The sequence below is a fragment of the Eschscholzia californica genome, unplaced genomic scaffold (assembly GCF_041429995.1).
Source record: "Eschscholzia californica isolate CP2 unplaced genomic scaffold, dmEscCali1.0.p SCAF_5, whole genome shotgun sequence".
NCBI classification, from domain to species: Eukaryota; Viridiplantae; Streptophyta; class Magnoliopsida; order Ranunculales; family Papaveraceae; genus Eschscholzia; species Eschscholzia californica.
In genome coordinates, this window is record NW_028238472.1 from 46,947,650 (window position 1) to 46,972,563 (window position 24,914).

General features: G+C 33.8%; 2 protein-coding genes and 1 pseudogene across 7 annotated transcripts; 2 read left to right on the top strand and 1 right to left on the bottom strand.

Moving 5' to 3' along the window:
- The first annotated feature begins 3,833 nt into the window (after positions 1-3,833).
- Positions 3,834-5,038, top strand: LOC147539853 (fructokinase-2 pseudogene; annotated as a pseudogene). The gene has a single exon (XR_015225609.1). The product of XR_015225609.1 is annotated as a fructokinase-2 pseudogene (transcript).
- A 2,289-nt stretch (positions 5,039-7,327) lies between these two features.
- LOC147539854 (putative F-box protein At1g32420) lies at positions 7,328-9,115 on the bottom strand. Its single transcript, XM_086644321.1, has one exon. It carries the CDS (start codon positions 8,583-8,585, stop codon positions 7,446-7,448), a length of 1,140 nt encoding a protein of 379 aa, XP_086500447.1. The 5' UTR covers positions 8,586-9,115; the 3' UTR covers positions 7,328-7,445.
- A 398-nt stretch (positions 9,116-9,513) lies between these two features.
- On the top strand, positions 9,514-13,761 carry LOC147539855 (uncharacterized). Of its 5 annotated transcripts, none has more exons than XM_086640916.1 (6): positions 9,514-9,588; positions 9,691-9,832; positions 11,669-11,925; positions 12,278-12,368; positions 13,250-13,316; positions 13,458-13,761. In XM_086640916.1, the coding sequence occupies exons 2-6, from the start codon at positions 9,777-9,779 to the stop codon at positions 13,509-13,511; spliced, it is 525 nt and encodes a 174-aa protein (XP_086497042.1). In that variant the 5' UTR covers positions 9,514-9,588; positions 9,691-9,776; the 3' UTR covers positions 13,512-13,761. The 5 variants fall into 5 exon arrangements, with proteins under 5 accessions (XP_086497042.1, XP_086497044.1, XP_086497045.1 ...); XM_086640918.1 differs by having other exon boundaries at positions 9,524-9,588; positions 11,664-11,925; XM_086640919.1 differs by having other exon boundaries at positions 9,524-9,588; positions 9,707-9,832; positions 11,664-11,925.
- The last annotated feature ends 11,153 nt before the right edge of the window (positions 13,762-24,914 follow it).

The following is a 24,914-nucleotide window of genomic DNA, read 5'->3' on the forward strand; positions in this document are numbered from 1 at the left end:
TCTCTCAACCATCAACTTCACAACCTGCAATACATAAGGAAGATTGTCTAACCTACTTTAGGAGGAAACTAACGTGATGATGGGTCTTGATTTAATCTCCCTCTTTGTAGTTGTTGGAACATCATTTTTAGATTGCCCTTCACCCCCTCGAACGGTCATAACGCATCCTCTATAAAACTCAAACCCAGGACATGTCATTCAATTTCACTGGAAAATCTTTGGATATCTTGGGAAGCAAAAACAAGTGTTAGTCGACCGATTCTTGCCATGACATATAAAACACATGTATAAAACCCATCATGTTCTTGGAGGCCTAAACACCTGACCAATAGGTCTAGTTGGTTTCCTTCCAAAGTAGGTTGGACAACCTTCCCTATGTACTGCAGGTTGTCAAGCTGATGGCTGAGAGGAAGAAGATACTTGAGAAATAGGTGGTTGTGAAGCTCCAAGTTGGGATTTTCGTCGGGGGTGTAGTCCTAATATAGCTAAATAAATTAGGGTCATATACTAAAAATGTTTCTAACCGTCGGATTAGGACGGGGCATTATGGTCCGAGATCGAGCATGTGACTCACACGTCCCTCACATAACGGTTATTTGACGGGAAAATGGACATTGGGGGTTAACGCCATTATAGGTACATTTAACATGCATTTCTCTACGCCACCCCCTCAAATCCTCATACCACTTGGGGAATTGCAATAATAACATATAGCCGATGTTTTTGGCTATTATCAATGAAGGCAATACAATATATTTCCTAAGAATTGAGTGGGTTACTAACATAGAGCCCCTTATTGCTTGAGCAAATATAATAGTATCCCAGCTTTCCGCTATTGCTATCCGCTCATTTTCCTCTCTTTTTTTTCCTTATTTTTGTTTTCACTTTTTTCGATCTCTTCCTCCTCAGGATCTGAAGTTTTGAATTCTGTGCTTTTCATCATCCAACTCCTAAAAATGAGATTCAACATTCCAGATTTATATGTATCAAAAGAAAAAAAAAAGAGTTTTGTCTATTACGTCAAAAAAAACTGGAGAATGCACATTTATTTGAGACAGTTCCCAAGTCACTGTTTTACGTCTTTGAGCACGCATGGATCCTTTGATTGAAAAGATATACATGGATACCTTGAAAATGTTTTCAGGGGTGTAGTCCTAATATAGCTAAATAAATGGGGGTCATAGTACTAAAAATCCCTTATGTGACTAGCAGATGATATTTTGTTACGACTTTCGCCTCGTAACTGATATTTTCCGTCACAAAAAGTTTTAGCTATGAATTTTCTGCTACAATTTCCTTCCGTAACTACAAACTAAATTTTTTTTCCCTATGAATTTTGACGTAACTAAATGTTCAAAAAAAATTTGACCATTAACCGTTTATTTCTACTTTTGATAACTTTGGGTGTGTGACGCACTTGATACGGATATATGCGTAGTAAGTACTACCGAACTTTGTAGCTATTAATCAACATTTGCTACGACAAAGAATAATTCTTAACAAATATTGACTAAATAGTCACGGTATGCATGGTACGTAACAAAAAGGGTGTGTCTAAAGTCTGTCAATTTTGTAGTATTACTAGTGTATGTAAAATTTAAACAATTCTTGTTAGCTGTCTTTTAGTTTATCGGATTATATCTAAAATGATAGTATTCAATCTAATTACTACAAGTTGTTACAAGTTGGCATGTCCACAGTAGAGATGTGATATGATTACAAATTTACAATAATAACAAGTTTATCTTAAAATAAACAAGGTCCAGGCTCGTCGTAGATAAAAAAAAAAGGGAAATTTTATAGGGCCCCCTCATTTTTGTTAAAAGGCCTCCCCTCATCGATAATTTAGCAAGTAAAATGGTTCATGAGAGGCCTTTTAACAAAATTGGGGAGGCCTAATAAAACTTCCCTAAAAAATTTTTTTGTCTTTACTGCTTATATATAATTAAGTTTAGAGGGATTGGGTTAACCATCCAAAATGAAGCAGGAAATAGGTTTCCCATCCTAGGTAGCCAAAAAATGAAAGGCAGGTCTAAAGAGTCAGGTTGGGAAAAAAATGACGAAATGGCCCTTGGAAAACAAAGTATTTACGGTTCATGCCATCAAAAATTACAAAATTGCCATCGAAATTTTCTCGGGAAACGATTCTTTTTCTGAAAAAGAATCTGACAACCCGTCCATCAGAATCTCTACTGTTCAGAAATTTACGAAATTGCCACCGAAAAATTTCCGGGAAACGAAATTTTTCTGAAAAATTGTCTGACGCACCGGAAAATTATTTTATTTACTGAAAATTTTCTTATGTACTAGACACTTTTGTACCGGGAATTTTCTTGTGACCAGGAAATTATTTTATTTACCGAAAATTTTCTTCTGTACTAGACACTTTTGTACCGGGAATTTGAAATTTCGTTTGAAAATTTCAAAATTTCAAAAAGATTTAAAAATTTGAATTTTCTTGTGTACGAGAAATTATTTTATTTACCGGGAAGAGATTGTTTGTTGGGCGGGAATTTGAAATTTCGTTTGAATTTTCAAAAAAATTTGAAAATTTGAATTTTTTTGTGTACGGAAAATTATTTTATTTACCATCTAGTTTTTTTTGTCAGGAAACGTCAGCATATCCCGTCCAAGGGCAAGAGTGGGATAAAAAAAAAATCAGGAAACAATGAGCTGTCCTGGCATTTGGACTGGAAACTCATTTTTTGGCAAGATTGGATTTATTTTGGTTTTACCCCCCAAAAATTGGACCTTTCACTCAAAAATCCTTAAGTTTATGGTCCAAAGCATTTTAGAAAACAGAAAATGAAGAGGAAGTGAAGTCGAACTCGCAGAGAAGAAATCAAAAGATGGAGACAGCTAAAACCCTAATATTCGAAGAAGAAAACTACATGAAGAAGACATATCGTTGCGGCTGAAATTTTTGCGAGACAAATCGTTGCGGCTGACAACTACTTTAAGAAATTAGATCGAAGACCCAATATCAAATTTCTTTTTTTAAAAAAAAAAAAAATTAGTTCAAAACTACACATTTGTAATTTATTTGTAAATAAAAACTCAAATATCTATATGTTGTTGGTTAAAAACCCAAATGCATATCTGTTTTTGGAATCAGGTGCAACCAACTGCAAAATTTGAAAATACTAGGTTCATACTAGAAAAAATTGACTGATCTGTTATCACTAAAGAAAAGATTTATAAGAAATTTTGACAAAAATTCCCTTGGGGATGTTTATTTTTTTAATGTTATTTTGATTTACTTAGTTTAAAGCCCCCATATTTTTTCTGCTGTCATAAGGGTTTTTTTTTTCTTCAATTCTTTATTTTTGTGTTCATCCTTATCCTGAATCCAATATCATAGGAACGATTATATATGAATTTAACGATTTTTGTTTAGTTTAGGACACCTAATCAGAAACAACATGTTGCAAATTACGAAAAATACTTAAAGAGCTAAAGACTGAAAAAAAGTTAACTGATGTTGTTTCATAGAATTTGTAGAGAATTTTCGACAAAATTTTCTTTGATAATTTGAAGATGTTTAATTTTCTTTTTACTTATTTTTAATAATATTAACCTATTTAATTAAAAACTCTATATTTTTTCTGCTTACATGAGGAGTCCTTTTTTTTCTTCTGCAAACTCTTTACGGGCACATCTAATGACTCTTTCTATAAACATATAAGATTCAGAATTGGATTCTTTTTTGGTCTTCATCCATATCCTGAAGGGATTTAAATTTAATGGTTGTTGTTAATTTTAGGACATCTAATCAGAACCAAATTAGGAATCCTTTTTAGATATCAACTCCACTTAATTCCTCTGCTATACTTATAAATATACAACCCTCACTTTACCCTCCTTCCATAATTTTCTCTCTACAGTTCTCAACTTTGTTTTGCTTCGAAGTCTCTCAGATCAAACAAGAAGAAGAAGATGACGAACACGACATCAAAATCTGCAGCGGGGGGAATGAATATGATGATAGTATGCTTTGGAGAGATGTTGATTGATTTTGTTCCAGATGTCTCTGGAGTATCTCTTTCTGAATCTAATGGTTTCTTGAAAGCTCCTGGTGGTGCTCCTGCTAATGTTGCCTGTGCTGTTACTAAACTTGGTGGTTCTTCCGCTTTCATCGGCAAATTCGGAGAAGATGAATTCGGTCATATGTTGGTTGATATTCTTAAAAAGAATGGAGTCAACAGTGATGGTGTCTGCTTTGACAAAGATGCAAGAACTGCACTTGCTTTTGTTACATTAAAGAAGAATGGTGAAAGAGAATTCATGTTTTATAGAAACCCTAGTGCTGATATGCTACTAAAAGAGTCTGAACTCAACATGGGTTTGATTAAACAATCAAAAATCTTTCACTATGGTTCCATTAGTTTAATCTCCGAACCTTGTCGTTCTGCTCATATGGCAGCCATGAAAGCTGCTAAAGAATCTGGTGCTCTACTCTCCTATGATCCTAATGTCAGGTTACCTCTCTGGCCATCACCTGAAGCAGCTCGTGAAGGCATCAAAAGCATCTGGAAAGAAGCCGATTTCATTAAAGTAAGCGACGAAGAAGTAGGGTTTCTAACACAAGGAGACCCAGAAGATGAAAAGAATGTACTTTCACTTTGGTACCAAGGACTGAAGTTATTAATTGTAACGGATGGAGAAAAGGGTTGTCGATATTTTACAGAAAGATTTAAAGGAAGAGTGGCGGGATTCAAGGTGAATACGATAGATACAACTGGAGCTGGTGATGCATTCGTCGGATCAATTCTTTGTTCAATTGTGAAAGATACTGAGACGATATTTGAAGATGAATTGAAATTGAGAGAAGCATTGATATTTGCAAATGCTTGTGGAGCTATCTGTACTACTAACAAAGGAGCTATTCCTGCACTCCCTGATGTTGTTGCTGCTCAACAACTTATCTTTGAACATACTAGTATTTAAATTTCTAAAAATTCAATTAAGGTTTTATTTTATTTTCTTTTTCTTTTTTAGGGTATGAAGTATTTAATAAAGTTTAGAATTTTTGTTTTAAGGATCTTCTGTTTTGGCTAAAACTTTTATGGTATTATTCTCTATGATTTTGATTTTATTTGGATATTATCTATTATATGATGGCACATTACTATTATCTTGTACTCGCCATTGTCCCGATATCATATATAGTATATGTGCAAAACTTCGCTTACACAAAAAATAAACAAACAAAGATACACATATCCGCTCTTCGTTCTGCTCATTCACACTTTATAGTATTTATTTTTTATGATTTTGATTTTATTTGGATATTATCTGTTTTATGTTTCCTGAATGAATACTTCTGTTTTCGCTCAAAATACTACTGGGAGATGTTAGAGTGCCCAGTTTTTTGGATGGATTTGGGACCAACCAATATCCTCCATTTTGAACCCAATTATTATGCTTCTTGAAAATACCCTCTAAAACAACATAGAGGATGGATTTGGGACCAACCAATATCCTCCATTTTGAATGATCAATTATAACAAAATTGGTGGTACTTTTCGAATAACCTGATTGTAACGGATTAGGAGCAATATTGGTCATGGACAACAGTGGTGGTTCTTTTAGTTTTTTCCTGTTATTTTGTTGACCTATAGGGTCTTTTAATCTGTGATCTTTTCATCTTTCTTCTTTCTTATTTTCGTCAGTGTCTAGTCAATTTCTCTCAATACATGAGGCACTTTACATTCGAAGTTCTGCGAACTTTCTTATGTAACTCTCAAGTATCTGGTCGAGAGGAATAAAATTTTATCCCTGTAAATTTGTGATTGTATCACTTATGAATGAAATATAGTTTCGGGATTTCAAAAAAGAAAATATATTGGTCATGGGCGGACTATGATGCTCTTCCTAATTGTTTGTGGTTGACGTGGTTGGGGTCTTAAAATCTTAGACCACCCACGACCCCCATTCACCTGTGATTGATTGGCACAACATGAGTTATGTCGTGTTGCCTTGTAAAATAATCGTGTCAATCTGATTCTAGACGCCGATGACCACCACTGCCTAACTCTTAAGTTATTGTGTATTCGGGGGCGGCCCTGCTCGCTTTGGGCTACCCAATTTTGAAAGCCACATTTTAGTAAACTTCAATAAGGCAGTATCTTATAAGTGCCTATAAAAGAAAAACTAACCCAGGTCAAAAAACAGACAACAGGATGACATGACGGGCACTTTAAATCCAAGTTGTTGTTAAGGGCCCATCATTTCATTTGTGGTTGATTCAAATAAGACCCCTAGTGTTTAACCAACTACAAAATTTGGCCCTAGTTGTGACCAACTATGAAATTTGGCCCTCATGTTTATAATTAATAACTCTAGGAATCGTGCTTTCATCTTGTTTTTTGGTGGGTGTTCTAAAAAAGTCTTGATATCTTCTTACCTTCCCCATTCAAAATATTTCATGGTTTCCTGCCATACCCAAGTTATGAATATACATAAATATAATTAGTTGTTTATCATGTTTTCATCTACATGCCCAAGACCAATTTCACAAATTTAATTGTGACAGTTATCTAATTCATTCTGGTTACCATGAATGACCTAACCAAATACATGAATGAGTTTTCCTAAAACAATATGGTTTTCATGAGTTTGTCCTAGATTCATGATCATAGGTTATCTCCAATGATCATAGGTCAAAAAAGAGCTCAAGCTCATAACTCACTATATGAGCTTGAGCTCATTGAATCGGCAATCTTCTATGATCAACAAGTTAAATACCTAATTCACGATCGTGGAATTAATAGTCAACTCCTAATTTGGTACGTTATATGCGTAAGTAAATAGTATGTAATGAATTTTTTTATAGATTAATCATTAACCGATTTATAATGTAATAAGATCTGACTTACTTTTGTTGAAGAAAAATCTCTCTAATTTGGGTATAAATTAGTTTCTCAGAATATATGGTCTCACAAGAATTATTAATTGTGATTTTTCTTTGGAAAAATTTGCTACACGGTTATCTTGCATATTATACTCTTTTTGTTATCGATGGTGATAAGTATGATAGGACGATGCTCGTATATTTAATTTCGAAATAAGTTAAACTCTGATATGGTAGACTTTTATCAAGACGCGTGGATTGCTGACAATTTTCGCTAGCTTTACCTGTTACAGTTGCATATGCAGAAATTAGTTTCTCTAAATTTGAAGTTTAGGTAATCTTATGTCCGTTGTACACATAATAATTTTTTTATGATAGTAATAATGTTTCTATGATAAATATGAGTTTTGAGTTTTTTTTTTTTTTTTTTTTTTTTTTTTTTTTGAAGATTAATTACCTGTTACGGTGATAATTAGTAATAATTTAGTCGACTTTTTCATTGTTAATACAATTTAAACTATATAGTGCTAAATTGGAAAACTTAAAGAGATTCAGTTTCCTGGTGGATGGGGAAGGTAGAAATGCTGCGGCTTTAACAAAGAAAAAGACTTCCCAGAAAACTTGTCATTGAAGAAGCCTGATTAGTGACTGTTACCATCTTGGACGTTTTCTTTTTCCTGTCATAAAGATGATAAACACGATTCTTTTTAGTATTAGAAGTAATCTTCTGTGTGTGAGCGATGATGATTAGGTCTGTCCCTGCAATAGCTTCAAACGCTAAGTTTATTATAGTGTCCCTTTTCCAATCAACATGAATAGTCTCTTCAATCCAAGTACTACTCTTCTTTTCCTCCTTCTCATATGGATCTTCGTGTAATATCCAAAACACAAAAGTGTTTTTCGTTGTACTAACAACCAATAATCTCTCTGTAAGAGATACACAATCGTCTATCTCCAGCAAATCAAATTTAAAGTGGACAAAATCAGGGATTGAGATCGTCCTGAACTTTTCACTTCCAACATCAAATGCCACGATAAAGTCATACCCCCCTAGCTTCTTCCAGAAAATGGAACCATTTGCATAAACACAGTCTCTTGCAATCATACACGGTGGTACTTCATCAATCCTTCTCCAGCATTCATCTTCCCCTACTGTGAATACGTCGCAAAACATACTGTTACAGGCATGCCATATGCGCACGACCTTATGTATCTTCGATATAGGATCAAATCCTAGTCCATAACTAACAATACGAGGGAAACCTAAAAGACGAGATAATATTTCTCTCTCCTCTTTTAATATTCCTAGTCGTCTTTCTTCACGAGTGCTAAGGTTGTAAATATAAAAGGGGCTTTTGCATTCGGAGTACTCCCGGATACATACCAAACCGTTTATGGGTTTCAGCAAACGTTCACGCACGGGCACTATTATGTTATGAGCATGACTTGTTGCAGCACATCCATGCAGATCCATTGGAGATAAAGAGATTTGGGTGTTGTCGAGACGAACAGAGAAAAGGAGCATTGGGTAATTATCGGGTCGGCTAAGATGTAAATCATGAAAGTATTGATCGTGTTGAATCAAGTAGAACCAATCTTTGGATACGGATTTAAACCGCATCAACGTCTTAACAGGAACTCTGCTAAGTATGTTGGATACTATGTCATAATTCTTTGGGATCAAAATATGAACAGAACCCAAGATAGTCTTTCTCTTCTTCATGGTATGCATACTTATTTTTTGGGGGTTTCCTACCACAAAAAGAGACCTACTGTCTCTGGGTATTTAAATAAGAGGATTAGGAACTACTAATCCTCAATCCGAGTGGAAATAGAAATTCTAATTGGAAATAAAATGTCTGAATTTTCTCAACCAATATTCTATCCGCTGACCCTAAAAATTTCCCCAAATCATAAAAAAGGTTCCCTATTAATCTTCTTAAAATCTTCACTGAAACAAATAAAAATAATACCTTATCTCTCAAGTTAACCTAGAAAACTTGATGAAGACTCCATACCTGGTTGAGCAATTCTGATGATGGTGAGAACTCGACCGACCAAACTTCAGAATCACAGTGTATAAGTTAATCGATGAATTTTAAGCAACTAAAACAATGACAATTCAACAATCTGATTTTCGATTAATAAATAAATACCCACCCACGTAAATCAATGGAATAAGAGGAGGATCTAAAATTTCAGATGAATTCGAGCCCTAACAAAGGAGTAGGGCATCGGAATACAGGTTTGCCCTAACTGCCTTTTGGAGTTTTGAGTTGCATATAGTATAAAGGCCACATTTTTTTTGGTTCGCTTCGGGTCACCAAAAAGGCAGGGCCGGGTATTTTAAAAGGTCCAACAAATTGTTATTGGTGTCCCTCGTGACAAAGTTTAGAAGGAGAGAGTGCCAAAAAGAGATGTCAAGAACACTTCTAATGGTCCATTTGTCAAAAATAAATAAATTATAGGCGCCTTTAAAATTAGTTAAGTTATTTCGTCTTCAACTTGTTGGAGGTTACGAAACTTCTATCAGCTCGATCTGATGTATTAACCGTTCGATGATTCATCATCGATACATGAAAGTACCAACGATTAAGACCTAAGGTGTACATACTCTCAGGTCCACAATATCACGCCCATAACTGAATTATGTCCCACTCAGCTTTCTTCAATTTCTAGGGCGTTTGATTCGTGAAGTAGAAAGAGAAAAGATAAAGTTGGTCTAGTGTCATAGTGTGAGTATTAAACCCTAACCCTACTAAATTAGGGGTTTCCTTGTTCTATTCTAATTAACTTCAAAATTTTGATCATCAATAATTGAAGTTAAGATTCTTTAGTTTTTATTGAATTTAGGTTCAGATTGACTTTCATGGATTCGAAATTTCGAGGTGATTGTATATTGATGGTCGATTGCTAGGGTTAAATGCTTCTCGGAAGATCTATTACGGATTGGATTAAACAGATATCTTTATGCATGGGGTAAGTAATTATCTTCCTCTATAGATCAAGAAATTCAGTTCAAAATTTGAAATTTAATTCATTTTGATCTTTAAATATGGAAACGCTTTTAAGTAAGGATCTTATTCAGCTTGTTCTTTAAGCATGGTATTTATTAGGGTTTCCATTCCTTTCTTGAGGTTTTTATTATGTCGAACTTCAAGGATTTTGCTTTAACATCTTCTAGGGATTTGGTTTTTTTTTTTCTAGTAAGATGCTTGTTTTTTTTTAAATCATTCTTTATCAAATGGAGAACTTTTGGTTGTGGCAGAAGGTTAATGAGGCACTTTTAGGGTTTTTTGTGATAATTCTTCGTGTTAACAAGTGTTTATCAATGGAGAAGTTTAGAGATAAATGGAGGTCTCTTTTCAGTGTAAGAGACAAATACTATCTTCTTGGACTTTTTTTTAGCTCAGAAAGTTCATAGAAAGCTAAAATTTAAAAAAAATTGTGATAATTCTTCGTGTTAACAAGTTCAGATTATGATTTATTGTCTATGCTTTCAGATCACAATTATGTGTTATATTTATCTTGATTTTGTGTTTTTTCTAGACTACTGGGTACTAATAATGTTTTCCGAAATACTGCTTTCTGAGTTTTTATTGACTACAAAAACAATTTTCTTATTAAGCTACTATTTTTGGTTGTAATTGTTCAATAATTTCCGTACTTGTGAAAACTGTCAGAAAGCATATCAATTTGCGATTAAATGCTACAGGTCCAGTGTGATCTGGCTTCTTGAGGAATCTTATTTAACGTGGCAACCACTATACGTGGATCTAACCCTTAAACGTCCATTTAGAATGCTAAGTCTTGGTTGTTTGGCTTCCGGTTACTGCTTGAGGTTCTATCATTAGTCCTTAATTGTCCACGGTCCACCCTACCACTGGTTTAATGCATCATTAGGTGCAATCACTCTTGGTGATAAGTAACATCAATACTCGGACAATTTGATACTTGAATGATTTGCCTGATAACTACGACAAGGAAATAAATTTATTAATGAATGAATGAATGTGTTTGTGTATGTGTATAGTTTGTCGAATAATAAAGAAATAGTAAAATATTGTTCAAAGGAGAAATAAATATTAAGTATAAATGAAGGATATAATAACTACGACAAGAACGTGTACATATGTGATACAGTTGTGTTCCCGAATTGGCCTGATCTGCTCATTCTATCCAGCAGATCATACTAGTATCCTTATCCATACTGGAGTGGTCCACATGTTAGATGATAAGCTATTTAGGTGATAGCCGCTAGTCATCTTCCAGGTAGGCAGGCACCCCACAATACCACATCGAGATCATATTCGTTTGTCAAAGCAGAGTGTTACCAGCTTAAACATCGACGTGCCAATTATTGTATGTTTAGCGGAGTAGTAAAGACTAAAGAGACATCATTGTATTGTAAAACCTGCCAATGGTTTCTTTCTGAGCTGAAGTGGGATCTCTCTCTCCACCTCCGACCAACATTTCGCTCTCTACTCCTATTCTTGATACCCATGTCCCATCATACGAGATCTTGAGAATGAAATTACCACAATCTTTTTGTTAGGTGCAGTAGCATTTCATATGTTCTTGAAGGGTTGATATTGGAGTTTGCTTCTGTTATTTAAATAACTCATTGGATGGTAGCTCTAATTGCATTTCATATGTTCTTGAAGGGTTGATATTGGAGTTTACTTCTGTTATTTAAATAACTCATTGGATGGTAGCTCTATTTGATATTAGTGCTTTGTTTCGTGAGTTATATAGGGTTCTGGTTTGCCAGTGCTAACCATTTTTCAGGTAACAACCTCATTTGCAACAGAGCAGAGGTTGTTTTGGATGCTTTACGAAGGCGACACCAATTACTGCTGTGGATGAGCCAGCGAAGGGACTGAAAATTCAAGGTCGAACTGTGAGGAAACCTAGTATATCTGAGGATTTCTGGAGCACTAGCACATGTGAGATGGAAAACAGCGCAATTCAGTCTCAGCGCAGTGTCTCATCCATCGGTGCATCAAACCAAACGCTTGATTCCAACACTGGAGCAGGCAGTACAAGCAATCCTCCTGAATTTGTGAATCACGGCAAGTTCATGTTTATTCTTCTCTTGAAAGTGATAAAATAGTTCAGTGTGAAGTTCTTTGTTCCTAACATATTAGCTCATGAGGATTCAACTTTATCCGCAAAATATGTATAGTCATATGGACTTTTGATTAATTTGATAATACATATCAGTGCGGTGGTTCTGAAATCCTTTCTGTCTTTGGGTGCCCTAGGTCAAATTTATTCTGGTCTAGCTCATCTGCTCTATTTCATTTTTCTCCAAATTGGAGTGAAAAATGGCATTACCAAGAATATGCAACTTAGGCTTTATCATACTGGTTCTTGTATTTCTTATTCTTCCCTTTGTCGTTCTTATTGGAATTATGATTGCAGGTCTTGTGCTCTGGAACCAAAGTAGACAGCAATGGATAGGAAATAAAAAGTCGGGCAGCGAGACTAAACAGGTTAAAGAGCCTCGGTTAAGGTGTGTTTTATTTTGGAATCTGTGAGTTTGCAGCCTTGGTTGATATCGAAGTCGAACCTTTTAGAATCAGTTTGGAAGTGCAACCTATATCCTGGTTTCTTGATTTATGACAAACGATATAACTGAAACTTGATCTGGTAATTCTAGAGTTCTAGTTAGTGGCGTGACCTTATTGACATCAGATTTTGATTTGATTTTCCAACTGGTATGAGACCTAAGTTGAAATTATAAACTTCGAACCATGTCGAAGTGGTTGATGTGATATAGTGAGTAGGGTACTACGGTTATTTCAAAACCTTGTCCCTGAGGAGACCAATATTACATGAATGCAGTTCGCTCTCATATGTGGTACAGGTACCGTACGTGATACGCTACCATGTGAGTATGTGGTACACTAGGGGTATTCCTCTTCGTTAAACTATTTTAGGATACACGTTTTGGACTATTTCTACTAGATAATATATACGCCATATGATGAGCAGAGGTCAAATACACCAACTCTCAGCCATCTTATCTCTATTAAACTTAAAAGTCTTGACTAGCTATCCAATAAATCAGTATGGCAACAACTCAACTAGTTTAGCTCCCATATTTTTACAAAGAATTTGGGTTAATTAGGACTAGAGATTCCGATACGCCAAATTCGGAGATCTGATCGTGAACCTACCCTAAAAGGGTACAGGGAAATCGGTACGCCGTATGCAAGGGAGGTAGAGTAGTTGGTAACTCTGAAGGAAACCATGACCCCGCTGCAACATTCACTCACCTGAAATCTATTTTCTCTTCCAAATGTTAGAACATAAGACACTTCACTATTCATGATCTTGACCTTTCTTTTTTGTTCATCTCTTAATCGACTCTTTTATTTCTTGTGTTCGCAGTTGGAATGCGACCTACGACAATTTACTTGGAAGCACCAAGCCTTTCCCCCAACCAATCCCTCTCTCGGTAAGTCAACTCCTACTCCTACCCGCCAAGTTTGTTACTTGGTTCAGCTAATCTTTCATTTATTTATGTAGTATTGTGGTAATGCTGAGGTTGATTTTCGACAATGCCAACTATGGGTTAAATTTTTTGAACATTGGGCAGGAAATGGTAGATTTCCTTGTTGATATATGGGAGCAGGAGGGGTTGTATGATTAATAGCTCAATGATCCTGGTTTGTCGCTGTAATCTTTCTAAAGTTTAGTACAAAAATAAACCCTAAAAAGAGAAAGTTAGATGGAATTATTTGTGTATTCAAAATTAACGACATTTGATGACGATAATAGTTTCTTACTAAAATTTCGAATTGTACACAGAGTATTGGATTACCTGTCTTCTTCTCTCTTATCTTTCCCTCATGTTGGATACTATGTTTTGAAATATTATGGTTTTATCTCGTCTTCTAAAATCTTATTGTTCGCTCTGTCGTATAATTTTTTTTTTTTTGTGATTTTTTAAGTGTTTTATGGGAAAAGAATCTTTATGAGGATTGTTTTGTTATATCTCAATCCATTTTTTGTTTTTCATTCTTAATTGTTTTCCCTTTTCATCTATACTTTCTAGTTCTTTTTTACGAAAATACAGGACAATACGAGTACAATAGATCATATAGCATGTGTTTGTTAGCTTAAATACGAGTACAATAGTTATGTTATACTTATATAGGCCAACCAAAATCCCCACGAAAATACGTGTTCGTTTGTTCTTTACTATATTTCCATTCATTAAAATAGAAAAATGTTAATAGTGCCAGCATAATTCTATGTACTTGGTATTTGTATCACTGTAGTCATTCTGGAAAGGTAACATATATTATTTAAACAAACATAGGTTTCTAAGAAGTTGGGAGAAAATGAACTAGGTCATGTGTTCCTCATTTTTCATGTTGTTTGGGAGATCCAATATCTTCTCTCTATTTCCCCTACCCCCCCCTTGTAAAGTGTGAACCGTATAGAATATAAAATGATATTGGTTTCCTTCCTATGGGGTGCCAAATGCGAAACCGTGTCGAGATAAGTTCGATGTACCAATTCTTTTTTAATTTTTTCTTTGTCAAAAAAAATGTTATTTTAAATTTATGTAAGTCATATTATAATTGATGGAAAAAGTTATTTATCACAAATAAATCCGTACGTTAATGTATATACTGGTCGGTCGGTAGCATTTTAGAATGTAAAATTATATTAATGTTAACAAAGGGTGAAAGTACAGAATCATATAAAGTTAGTGTTTAGAGACACTAGTTTTTCAAAGTTAAATGAAGTCGATTATCTTATTTTATTTTCTTTATAAGATCAAATATAATTGGTGTTAAGAGATACACTATATCCCTCCATAAAAAATAACAAGGAGAATGTAGAAATGGGGTTCCTCTATTAAACTCATCCAAAGAAAATTTTGTACTAAGTTCTTAGGGCTCATATAAAAATGACTCAAAATTTAATTTGTGGAGGACATTTTATTTTTTATGGTGTAGACATTCTCAAAGGGAGTTGGCAATAATCGTCGACTAAATAACCAATGGATATGGTTCTTTGTGCTTCGATTTTCCCTTTGCTTGGCACTTTCACAACACATCTCATTGGGGTGGTCCGCCCTGCCCTTTCTCAATCCTAGGGTGGAATTAGGACTTTTGTTAGGCTGGAACACATTTCCTTATCGAAAGCATTCTAGTGAGCAATGTTAGGTTCATTTGTTCGGACCTTAAGAAATTGTCGCATCCTAGACAAATTCATATGGGGCAATCGTCCCAATTTTAGTGTTACATACGGGATGGGTCAAAACTTGAGGTGTCTAATCCTGACATATGTATGAATTAATTGTTCATTAAATCTATTGCGCCCTTCTGAATTCATCAACACTCTTTCATTCATTCATCCATCATGTAATGTTTTATCTAAACTGGTATTTGAATCTGGTCTTTTTTTAGTTTAAACCATCTTAAAAGATTGCATCTGATTCCAACATTTTAGCTAAACCATATGACATACATATGGATATATAGATGTACCCAACAATACACAAACAATTGTGTACAATTAAGTTTGAGGAGAGATTTGAATGGGACCCACATCAATACATGTTGTTGTGGTGGTTCAGAAATGCATGAACCAACAAGCTAGGAAGGAAGGCATGGGTCACCATATAAAAATTGGTAAGAAAGAGAGAAGTTTAGAGAGAGGAAGTCATTAGGAAGGTTAGAATAAATAGACTTTAATGTCTCAATACAAAGCCTTGAGTCTTTCAACAAAAAAAAATACAAAGCCTTGAGTGAATATTTAGAGAGAGAAAGACATTGTGTAGGAAACTTGTAGGGAAGGGGTAGAATCAATGGATCTAAATGTTTAATACAAATCCTTCAAATTTAGACTTTTTTCTTTATTTGGTGTGTAAACTATATTTTTAGGAAGACTTCTTAGTCATACACCATCTACTTGCATTTAACATGTTCTCTCAATTATTATTGGTTTCTTTACCTATAAATTATTGTATATTGTTTTCTCCATTTTTAGTACTACCCCCTTGGAAGATTGGTCTATTTAGTAGAAGCTACTTAATAAACTTTATAAGACTAACAAGCACTCTCTTGACCATGGTCAATAATTATCGACTTTGAAGAGCACTCACAACCCTACCATCATGTATATTAAAACAGATCAGTCGGTATGAGAGGGATAAGTCTGACCGTCTATTTATTTTGGGAATTTGATAAAGACATCTGACGGCTGCTATAAAATCTTCTTTGTGTAAATGTACTCAAAATATAAAGGTAATAGCGTCATTCTATTTTATATTGTCCCACTTTCTTCTCATTCTACTTTTCTCTCTCAAGGTTTCTCCAACCAATCTTCTCACTAAATTAGTTTGTTAGGATCTCTCCACTAAATCGGTTATAATATCCCAACTATATAAATCACTTATAATATCCCCAACTATATAAATCAGTTATAATATCCCCAATCTTCCAGGGACTCGATCCCACTATTCGATAAGGTTAGCAGAGATGTCCAACCACTGTACTAAAGGTGGCAGACATTTGAAGAATTTGAGAATGTTACGCATTAGCCAAGAGGAATCTGTGAGACGCGACGGAAACCTGGTTTATATAAACACGAAATTACCCTTTAAAACTATATGTATATGAGAAACGGATAGCGATTTGAGTTTACTTCAGAAAAAATCATACTGACTACATCAGTTGGTAGTTTAGGCTAGACTAATCCCACCGGTGGATTGATGAATCTTTCCAAACTAAATGCCAATTGGTGTATAAATGAGAGGTTTTCTATTATTAAATAGGAATCAAAAAAATTTATTTTCTTAAATGTTTACATAGAAAAAGAAGGCATAGAGAATCACACACAATAGGATAACAACAAGCCACCCAAGGATGTTAAATATCCTATAGTTACCCAACAATATCCTATCTAACCAAGGATTTCCTAATCTAACTTTCTTTCACAAAAAAAATCTAATTTTCTTTCACCAAATAAGTGCAATTCACAGTACACGAGCCATAACTTGTGTTTATTAGGGAAGGACTTATTAATAGTCTTAACAATATCTATTATATAAAACAGAAGGGAAAACGATGACTGGGACAAACATCCTTTTTTAATAAAGGATATTGTCTAGAAGTCCTTCTCAAAATTCAAAATATAGTCCTTCGTAGAAATAAAGTTACCTATTTAAAAAACAATAATCCTTCCTTCTTAGAAATTAAAATCATCTATATAACAAAACACAATGTTTTGTGCTGACTGGGACAAACCAAATGATAGATCTAACCGTCTGTTGTATTTTTTCTCAGATGTTAGCCATTAGATCTCTTACCTACCTGAAAAAAACACAATTCTTTCACCCATTCACTAAATCTATTATACAAACCCACGATAATTTTGACCGTTCAATTTCCACAGTTGAATCTCAACCCTTAGTTCTTATCTCAAATTATAACCACCATCATAAAATTAATGAAAGATTAATTTTATACTAATGACCATTTTCACAATTTATTATCTCCATAACTTTTTCAATATTAATTGTGTTTTAGGTTATGAAATAATAACCCTTAGATCTTAATTCCTAAAATCTCATAAAATCTTAACCCTTGATATCTCCCTCGTAACCTCTCTATCTCCATAATTTTCAAAAAATAATTGTCTTTCGGTTATAAAAGAAGAAGATTGATGGATTTTATCTCCCAATCCTTTCTCTATATATACTTTCCATTTTCAATCTTTCTTTCTTACACTTCTATCTACCTTTTTCTTACCAAATTTCTTATTTTTTAGTAGAAGAAATTTTTTTCGATGGTTCAACATTAGTTTTTCTTAGTTGATTTAGCATTAGTTTTTCTTAATTTTGTTAATATGTATTAGTAATGTATGATTAATACATAAAATTCAGTATGTATAGATCTTTTATTAATAGTGTGTATTCTCCATAAGTTTACTGAAATAATTAATTGTAAATACAATTGTTGCTAAACGATAAATCTCCTTCTCTCTACATGTATCTCTTTCTCTATCGATTTACTTTATTTTCGCTTTCTATGTTAATCTTTCTAAAGTGCAGAATTAAATTTTTCATTGAAGTTTTGATTTTCAATCTTTTTGTATCGCTTCTACTAGATTTGAAAAGCATCTATTTGAAGAGTTAGTTGTTATTCTTTCTCTGATTTTACGATTTAAATCTATTATTTTTTTTACTTTTCAAAAAAAAAATTGAGGTGAGTAAGAGTCAATTAAGTGGTAGTTTTATATATATGCGTATATGAAAACCTCTGTGATTTTAATCTCTTGTAAAAGTAAAATGAATTTTTACCTTTTTTATACGACCTAAAAACTTCAGTGATTTTTTATGTTGCTTCCAAAACTAATTATCGATTTCAGACCACTTAAAAACTATTGACTTATTTTAAATTTTTTATTTATGATCTTATGTTCGCCAATGTTATTCTTGTTTCATATTTAAATGTGATGTACTTCGTATTCATCAGTCAAAAATCATTGACTTTTTATGATTCGCAAGACACAATTGTCCGTGCCCTAGGGGCACGGGTTATAACTAGTCTATATAATAAAACAGAAGGGAAAACGATGACTGGGACAAACATCCTTTTTTAATAAAGGATATTTTCTAGAAGCCCTTCTCAAAATTTAAAATATAGTCCTTCGTAGAAATAAAGTTGCCTATTTAAAAAACAATAATCGTTTCCTTCTTAGAAATAAAATAACTAATTTAAGAAAAAAAAGAAACATATAAATTTCAAGGGTTAAGGAAGAAAATTAAAATCTCTCTCTCTCACTAAAATAATAACTAATTTAAGAGAAAAAAAACAAAAAAATAATACAAAAAAATAATAACTAATAAAAATCTTTCTCTCACGATAAAATATAACAATAAATTTCGTAACATTTGATTGATACAAGTGTCCGTGCCCTAGGGCGCGGGATGTATCCTAGTCACAAACTAAACCAAGATCTTTTGTACGTTTAGCATTTTCTACACACATATATATATATATACCACCTATCCAAATATATACATGTAGTATTATCTTAATTCTGTCACCCAACTTGGTGGGTGGTCTAGATACACTCCCAAACTCTTAAAAACACCAAACTCCACTTGGGTTTGGCGTTTTTCTTCCCAATATTAATATGGTTGAAAGAATAAGTTATTGAGAAACTTAATTTACAAAATGAGCATCCAGATATAAATTTCGAGACGAAAATTAAGAAAAAATTGTGAACAACTATATTTTAGATTAATGTACTCTTTGATATATAAATTTCGAGACGAAAATTAAGAAAAAATTGTGAACAACTATAGTTTAGTGTTCAACAAAAAAAAAACTATAGTTTAGATTAATGTACTCTTTGATATATGTGCTTGAGTCGAGAAATTCAATAATTTTAGCTTTTATGTCTTGTACATATTTATGATTATAGTCTCACATAATAAAATAGTAGTTCATTATGAAGAATGTAACGTTAAAGTTTTTATCCTTGTACACATTTATGAGAATAGTCTCACATAATTTTAGCGTTCAACAAAAAAAAAACTATAGTTTAGATTAATGTACTCTTTGATATATGTGCTTGAGTCGAGAAATTCAATAATTTTAGCTTTTATGTCTTGTACATATTTATGATTATAGTCTCACATAATAAAATAGTAGTTCATTATGAAGAATGTAACGTTAAAGTTTTTATCCTTGTACACATTTATGAGAATAGTCTCACATAATGAATAGTACTTCCATAATAAAGAATATAACATTATTGTCATGTTTACTTATCAACAATTGATTCTGAGTTTGATGATCACAAATTTAAATAGTATTAGAGTCATATTTACGTGTGACAATCTTACAGTTACACGTGTACCACGTCATCTAAAAATTTAACGTGTTTTAGATTAAATAAGCGTCACACATGAATATACGTACAAAACATTCTCGAATGCAACAATAATGGTCTGATAACTTATAATATAATATCTAGGTAATCTCTGTTACCAATTGATTTTGGCCACAAATATAACACATCTCACAATTTTTTTTGTAGATACATGTTACAAACTTACATATTAAAATTGGGTGTGACTATGCGTAGTGTGGCTTTAGCTCATCCAACTTGGCATATTGTATTGGTCAATCAATCCCACGCCCACTTGCATTTTATGTAATAGTTTGGTTACTGGGGTCATATGCATCCAGATGGTTTTGCTTTGCTATTCATTTATTATATTATACCACTTTGTATAGTTTTAGTTAGACCCATAACACTGCCAATTGGGGTTATCATATTTTTTAGTTTGTTTTTAAGGAAATTTACTTGCTCTTTTGAATGGTAGGTTACCAAATCTAAGAAAACTTCACACAATTACCATTTTTTTTGTTGCAAGCTTCGTACAAGTACCATGTCCAATTTCAGATTTCTTGAAAAAAAAATACGTGAATAAGGCGACTGATCAAAAAGACGGAGATCTAACGATCAACAAAAGTTCAAGATATTTGAAAATCTAAAAGATTGAGTTTCATGTATTTAGAATATCTTTTTTTTTTTTTGAAATAGTTGCTCTTTATAGATTATAATAAAATACTTTTACAATACTGCTTAATTAAAAGATAAGGCACTTGCTTCCATATCTTGGCTCTTTTTTCCTCTCTAGCCCACTTTGTCAGCTTGTCTGCATGAGAGTTTAGCGTCATCCTTATATATTGAAAAAGGATGCTGTTGAAATTTCCTATCATATCTCGGATTTTGTGGATGTGAATCTTTGATTGCATTTGATCGTATGCTTTCGATCTTGGATGTGCTTGATGAGGTTATAGTTGTCACTTTCGATGATGATGTGCTTATAGGCTCGGAATTTTGCCCTTTAGAATATCTATTGTAATCATCAAATATTATTATTAGATAATTCATTCTATAGATACGAGTAGGTTCTAGAGTTTATTAATTCTATATTGTTTGTCCAAACTAACGAATCAAACAACAATCATAGTACTATTAACAAATTCATTATTGGTTTGTCTGTGGATGCAGGTCGAGATTGTGGGGGATCTTCGACTGAACCACGTCAAATTATTGTGTCGAATATCTCTCTGATTATTATCTAATCCTGAATTTAACATGGTACCCAAGCAGGTTGATTGATGACAGTCAATTGCACGGACCAATATAACCCATTAACTAAAACTCAATTGATGACGGTTGATTTTACAAACCATAAAACCATAAATCTTGAAAACATTACAAACCATAAGGCGATTACTAACCATAAATTAATCAATCAAGAGAAAGCATAAATCGAAACCAATAAAACCATAAAATCATAAATACTAAAACCATTACGAATCGTAAAACAAATTCTTAAAGCTTACAGACCATAAATCAAAATCCTAAACATTGTAAAACCTGGAAGAAATAAATCGTTTAAAAGAGTGAGAGTGCTTGAAATTTTCTATTGTCAAAAAAAAAAAGATGGATGCATGTTGTCAAAGAAAAAACCCTAAAGCCAAACAGTTTGTGTGAGGGAGAAAGAGATCGATTGAGTCATTCTGCATAATCTAATTGCATAATAACAACAAAAGCAATTTCAATCACAACTTAATTTTTGATAATGTTGAGAGAGAAAAAAACAAATAAGAGTGTATTTTATGCTTTCTATTACTTTCTCTCCCAATTCAAGTCTTGGGGTTTTGCTCCTCATGAGATCCAACAAAATTTCAATCTGCCAACCAAATTTATATCTTTAACCTAATTCTCTTAGGCCTACTTTTCTCTCAAAATATCCTCATGTGTATTGATCAAAGATCCATGAAAAGGTTCAACCACTTTGCCCGATGTATGCTCGGTGATTTGCAGGATCCGTTCTAGGGTTTGGTAAACCCTAAAATTTGGAATGTTGTTTTCTTTCAAACAGTTACGTCTTCTTGAAGACGAATCAGACAAAGAAATCTACAGGATAAATCAAAGAGTTTAAATCAAAGAGGGATATAAGATCTTGTTTTCTTTCTCTCTAACAGGGTGTTCTCTCTAACAAGGTGTTTGGAAAATTTCCTAAATACCATGTAATTGTGATAAGAGTATGTGTGGAGCGGTGCTATTCTAGTTAGGGCGATGACACCACTGGTGGTGGTGCCGGAATAGTATTAACCGTTTGATTGGCAATTCAAGTAATTTCCAGGGATTTTATTCAGTTATAGATAGTTATTTCTTATATCTTTCTGGTTCTTGTGATATTAAGAAGTTGGATCGGATTCTAAGATTGATCCTGTTAGTGTTGCGGAGCAAGGGAGAAGAGAGAGTTATTAGATTTTCTATATACTTAGTACAATAAAAGTACGTTTCTTTGTTGGTCTTTAGGGCCTGTATTGTAGGTCTTTAGGACCCTTGTATTATTTTCGTTTTTATTCAGGATCGAGATGTTTTGATCATGGACCACTATTGGGAATTTCTTCATCAAATTACTACTCTCTCTACCGATGTACCGGAACCAGAGGCGCATACTGAAGTTCTGAACACCGACGGTTGACGGCGAGAAGAGAAGAAGGTGAAAGAAGTATCAGTTATAAAAACTACCCTCAGATGGTCAGTGCCGACTGCACCAGTAGCAGTCCACCAGTTAGATCAGACAGCTCTAGTGGCACCCCAAGTGGGCATAACTTGTCTTGTTTGTCCAATTATGGTTGTGTCTTTGTTGTTTAAACTTCATGTTGTAATTCACATTAGCCTATTGGCCTTTATATGAAGTTTGATTTCCAAAAAAAAAAAGAGTGTATTTTAGGGTAAGTCTTAGTTATATAATCTTAATTTGTTAGAGATAAGTTTAGGAGGTGTAATCTTCATCCTAGGAGATAAGTTTGGGAGATGCACTCTTAACCCTAATAGAAAATTTGGGATGTGTAATCTTAACCCTTGGAGATAAGTTTGGGAAATATAATCCTAATTCTTATCTAGGAGGTGTAATCTTAACCCCTGGAGATAAGTTTGGGAATTGCGCTCTTAACCCTTATAAATAAATTTAGGAGGTGTAAAGTTTAATCCTTGGAGATAAGTTTGGGATATGTAATCTTAATTCTTGTACATAAATTTATAAGTTGGAAGATCTACCCTTAAAGATAAACCTAGGATGTGCAATCTGAACTCTGGGAGATAAGTTTGGATGATATAATCTTAATTTTTGTAGATAAATTTAAGAGGTGTACTATTTACCCTAGGAGATAAATTTAGGAGGTATAATCTTAACACTTGAAGATAAGTTTGAGAGGTGTAATCTTCATCAATTAATTTATAGCTATGGTGTGTAAAATCGCCTTTAGGGCCTCCAAAAAAGTCTTTGGGACTTAATTTTTGTAGATAAATTTAAGAGGTGTACTATTTACCTAGGAGATAAATTTAGGAGGTGTAATCTTAACACTTGAAGATAAGTTTGAGAGGTGTAATCTTCATCAATTAATTTATAGTTATGGTGTGTAAAATCGCCTTTAGGGCCTCCAAAAAAGTCTTTGGGAATACAGACTTAGTTAATCAAGATTGATTTAGGGGGTACTTTTATTTTTAGCCCAAAATTTTACTCAAGTGTATTTTGTCTCCTAATCTTTATCTTCACCTCACACTTTTAACCACCGCCACCATTTCTGACTCTCAACTACCTTTTCTCTCTATTTCTTTTCTCTTTATCTTTTTATCTTTCTTTTTCTCTTATTTTATTTTCTTCTTTTCCTTGTCTCTTCATTTGTCTTTCTCCATCTCTCTCCTGCTAATTCTCTATTCGTCTCTCTCGGTCATTTTCTCTTCCTCTTATTATTTCTTTCTCTCTCAATGTTCCGGCGAAAGGAAGTGTTTACTTCCTTGGAACCCCCTTCTTTTGAGATGAAGGGGACCTCGATCTGGGTTTCCTGCAATACTCTTTTCGAGTTTCAAAGTTTTCGTGGTCGACTAGCCATGAGATGTACATTATACATCTTGTGATCGACTGCCACAAAACCCTCGAGTAGGGTTTCGCTGGAAATCCTTCTAGCTGGGGGAACATTTTCCTTCGTTGGATCGCTGGAATAATGAGATAGGTGGATAATGAGCAGGGGAGATAGAAAGAAAGATAAAACGCATGATAGACGGGAGAACGAGAGAGAGAGAGAAAAAAAAAAGAACGAACAGGAGAGTGGGAAAGAGAGAGGGAGAGGAAAAGAATAAGAGATCGAAAGACGTGAGGAGACAGAAGGAGAGAAAGAGATGGTAGTGGTGGTCATAGTTGGTGGCTGGATGAGAGATGAAGATTAGGGGCAACAAACAAAAAGTAAATTTTTGGACTCAAAATCAAGTTGTCCCAAATCAAATCTAATTGACCAAAGTTTTTGTTCCCTGAAAACTTCTTAGATGCCTTAGACAGATTTCAAATTCATTTATGTCAAATATAAAATAAGCTCGCATTAAGAGAAACCAACGACTTTTCACCACATAGACATATAAGTTGATTTGTAAATGACGTGCACCTTCTTGACATATGAATACAGTTCAAAATTCAACAAGTGCAACAAAAAAAATCACTCTAAAGTGTCATTTGGAAAGTAAAAGTAGAAATTCTTGTATGACACTTACATCTAAACTTTTACCGAAGCAATACAAAGTGTTGTAAAGTAATCCCCTATCGATAATGAGACGAAATGTGGTGCTCATCTTAAGAGGTTAAGCACCTTTCCCTAGTGTGGTCTTTTAAAATCGTGAAGTCCAGGTGTAGCAAAGCGGACACTATAACTAGCAGCTCAGAAAGTTGGTCTGCATCATCCGACAATACGTTATCGTCACGAAGCTCTTTTGTGACGCGGTCTTGGAATGGTGTGTTGTAAAGCAATCACACATCGGTGGTGAGACGGAGTGTGACGCTCCTCTTAAGAGGTTAGACATCCTTCCCAAGTGGGACTTTTTAAAATCGTGAAATCCCAGTGGAAAACACAGACAGTATACTAGCAACCCAAAAAACTGGTTCCATCATCCTATGACACCAACCATATTTACTTCAAATTCACCTTCTCCCCCACTACTT

Bases quoted from the DNA above. Each gene is read 5' to 3' on its own strand.
- LOC147539854 (XM_086644321.1), bottom strand. From the start codon at position 8,585: ATGCATACCATGAAGAAGAGAAAGACTATCTTGGGTTCTGTTCATATT.
- LOC147539855 (XM_086640916.1), top strand. From the start codon at position 9,777: ATGCTTCTCGGAAGATCTATTACGGATTGGATTAAACAGATATCTTTA. The intron at 11,926-12,277 runs GCAAGTTCATGT...TTATGATTGCAG, and splicing joins TCCTGAATTTGTGAATCACG to GTCTTGTGCTCTGGAACCAA. The intron at 13,317-13,457 runs GTAAGTCAACTC...AACATTGGGCAG, and splicing joins CCCAACCAATCCCTCTCTCG to GAAATGGTAGATTTCCTTGT.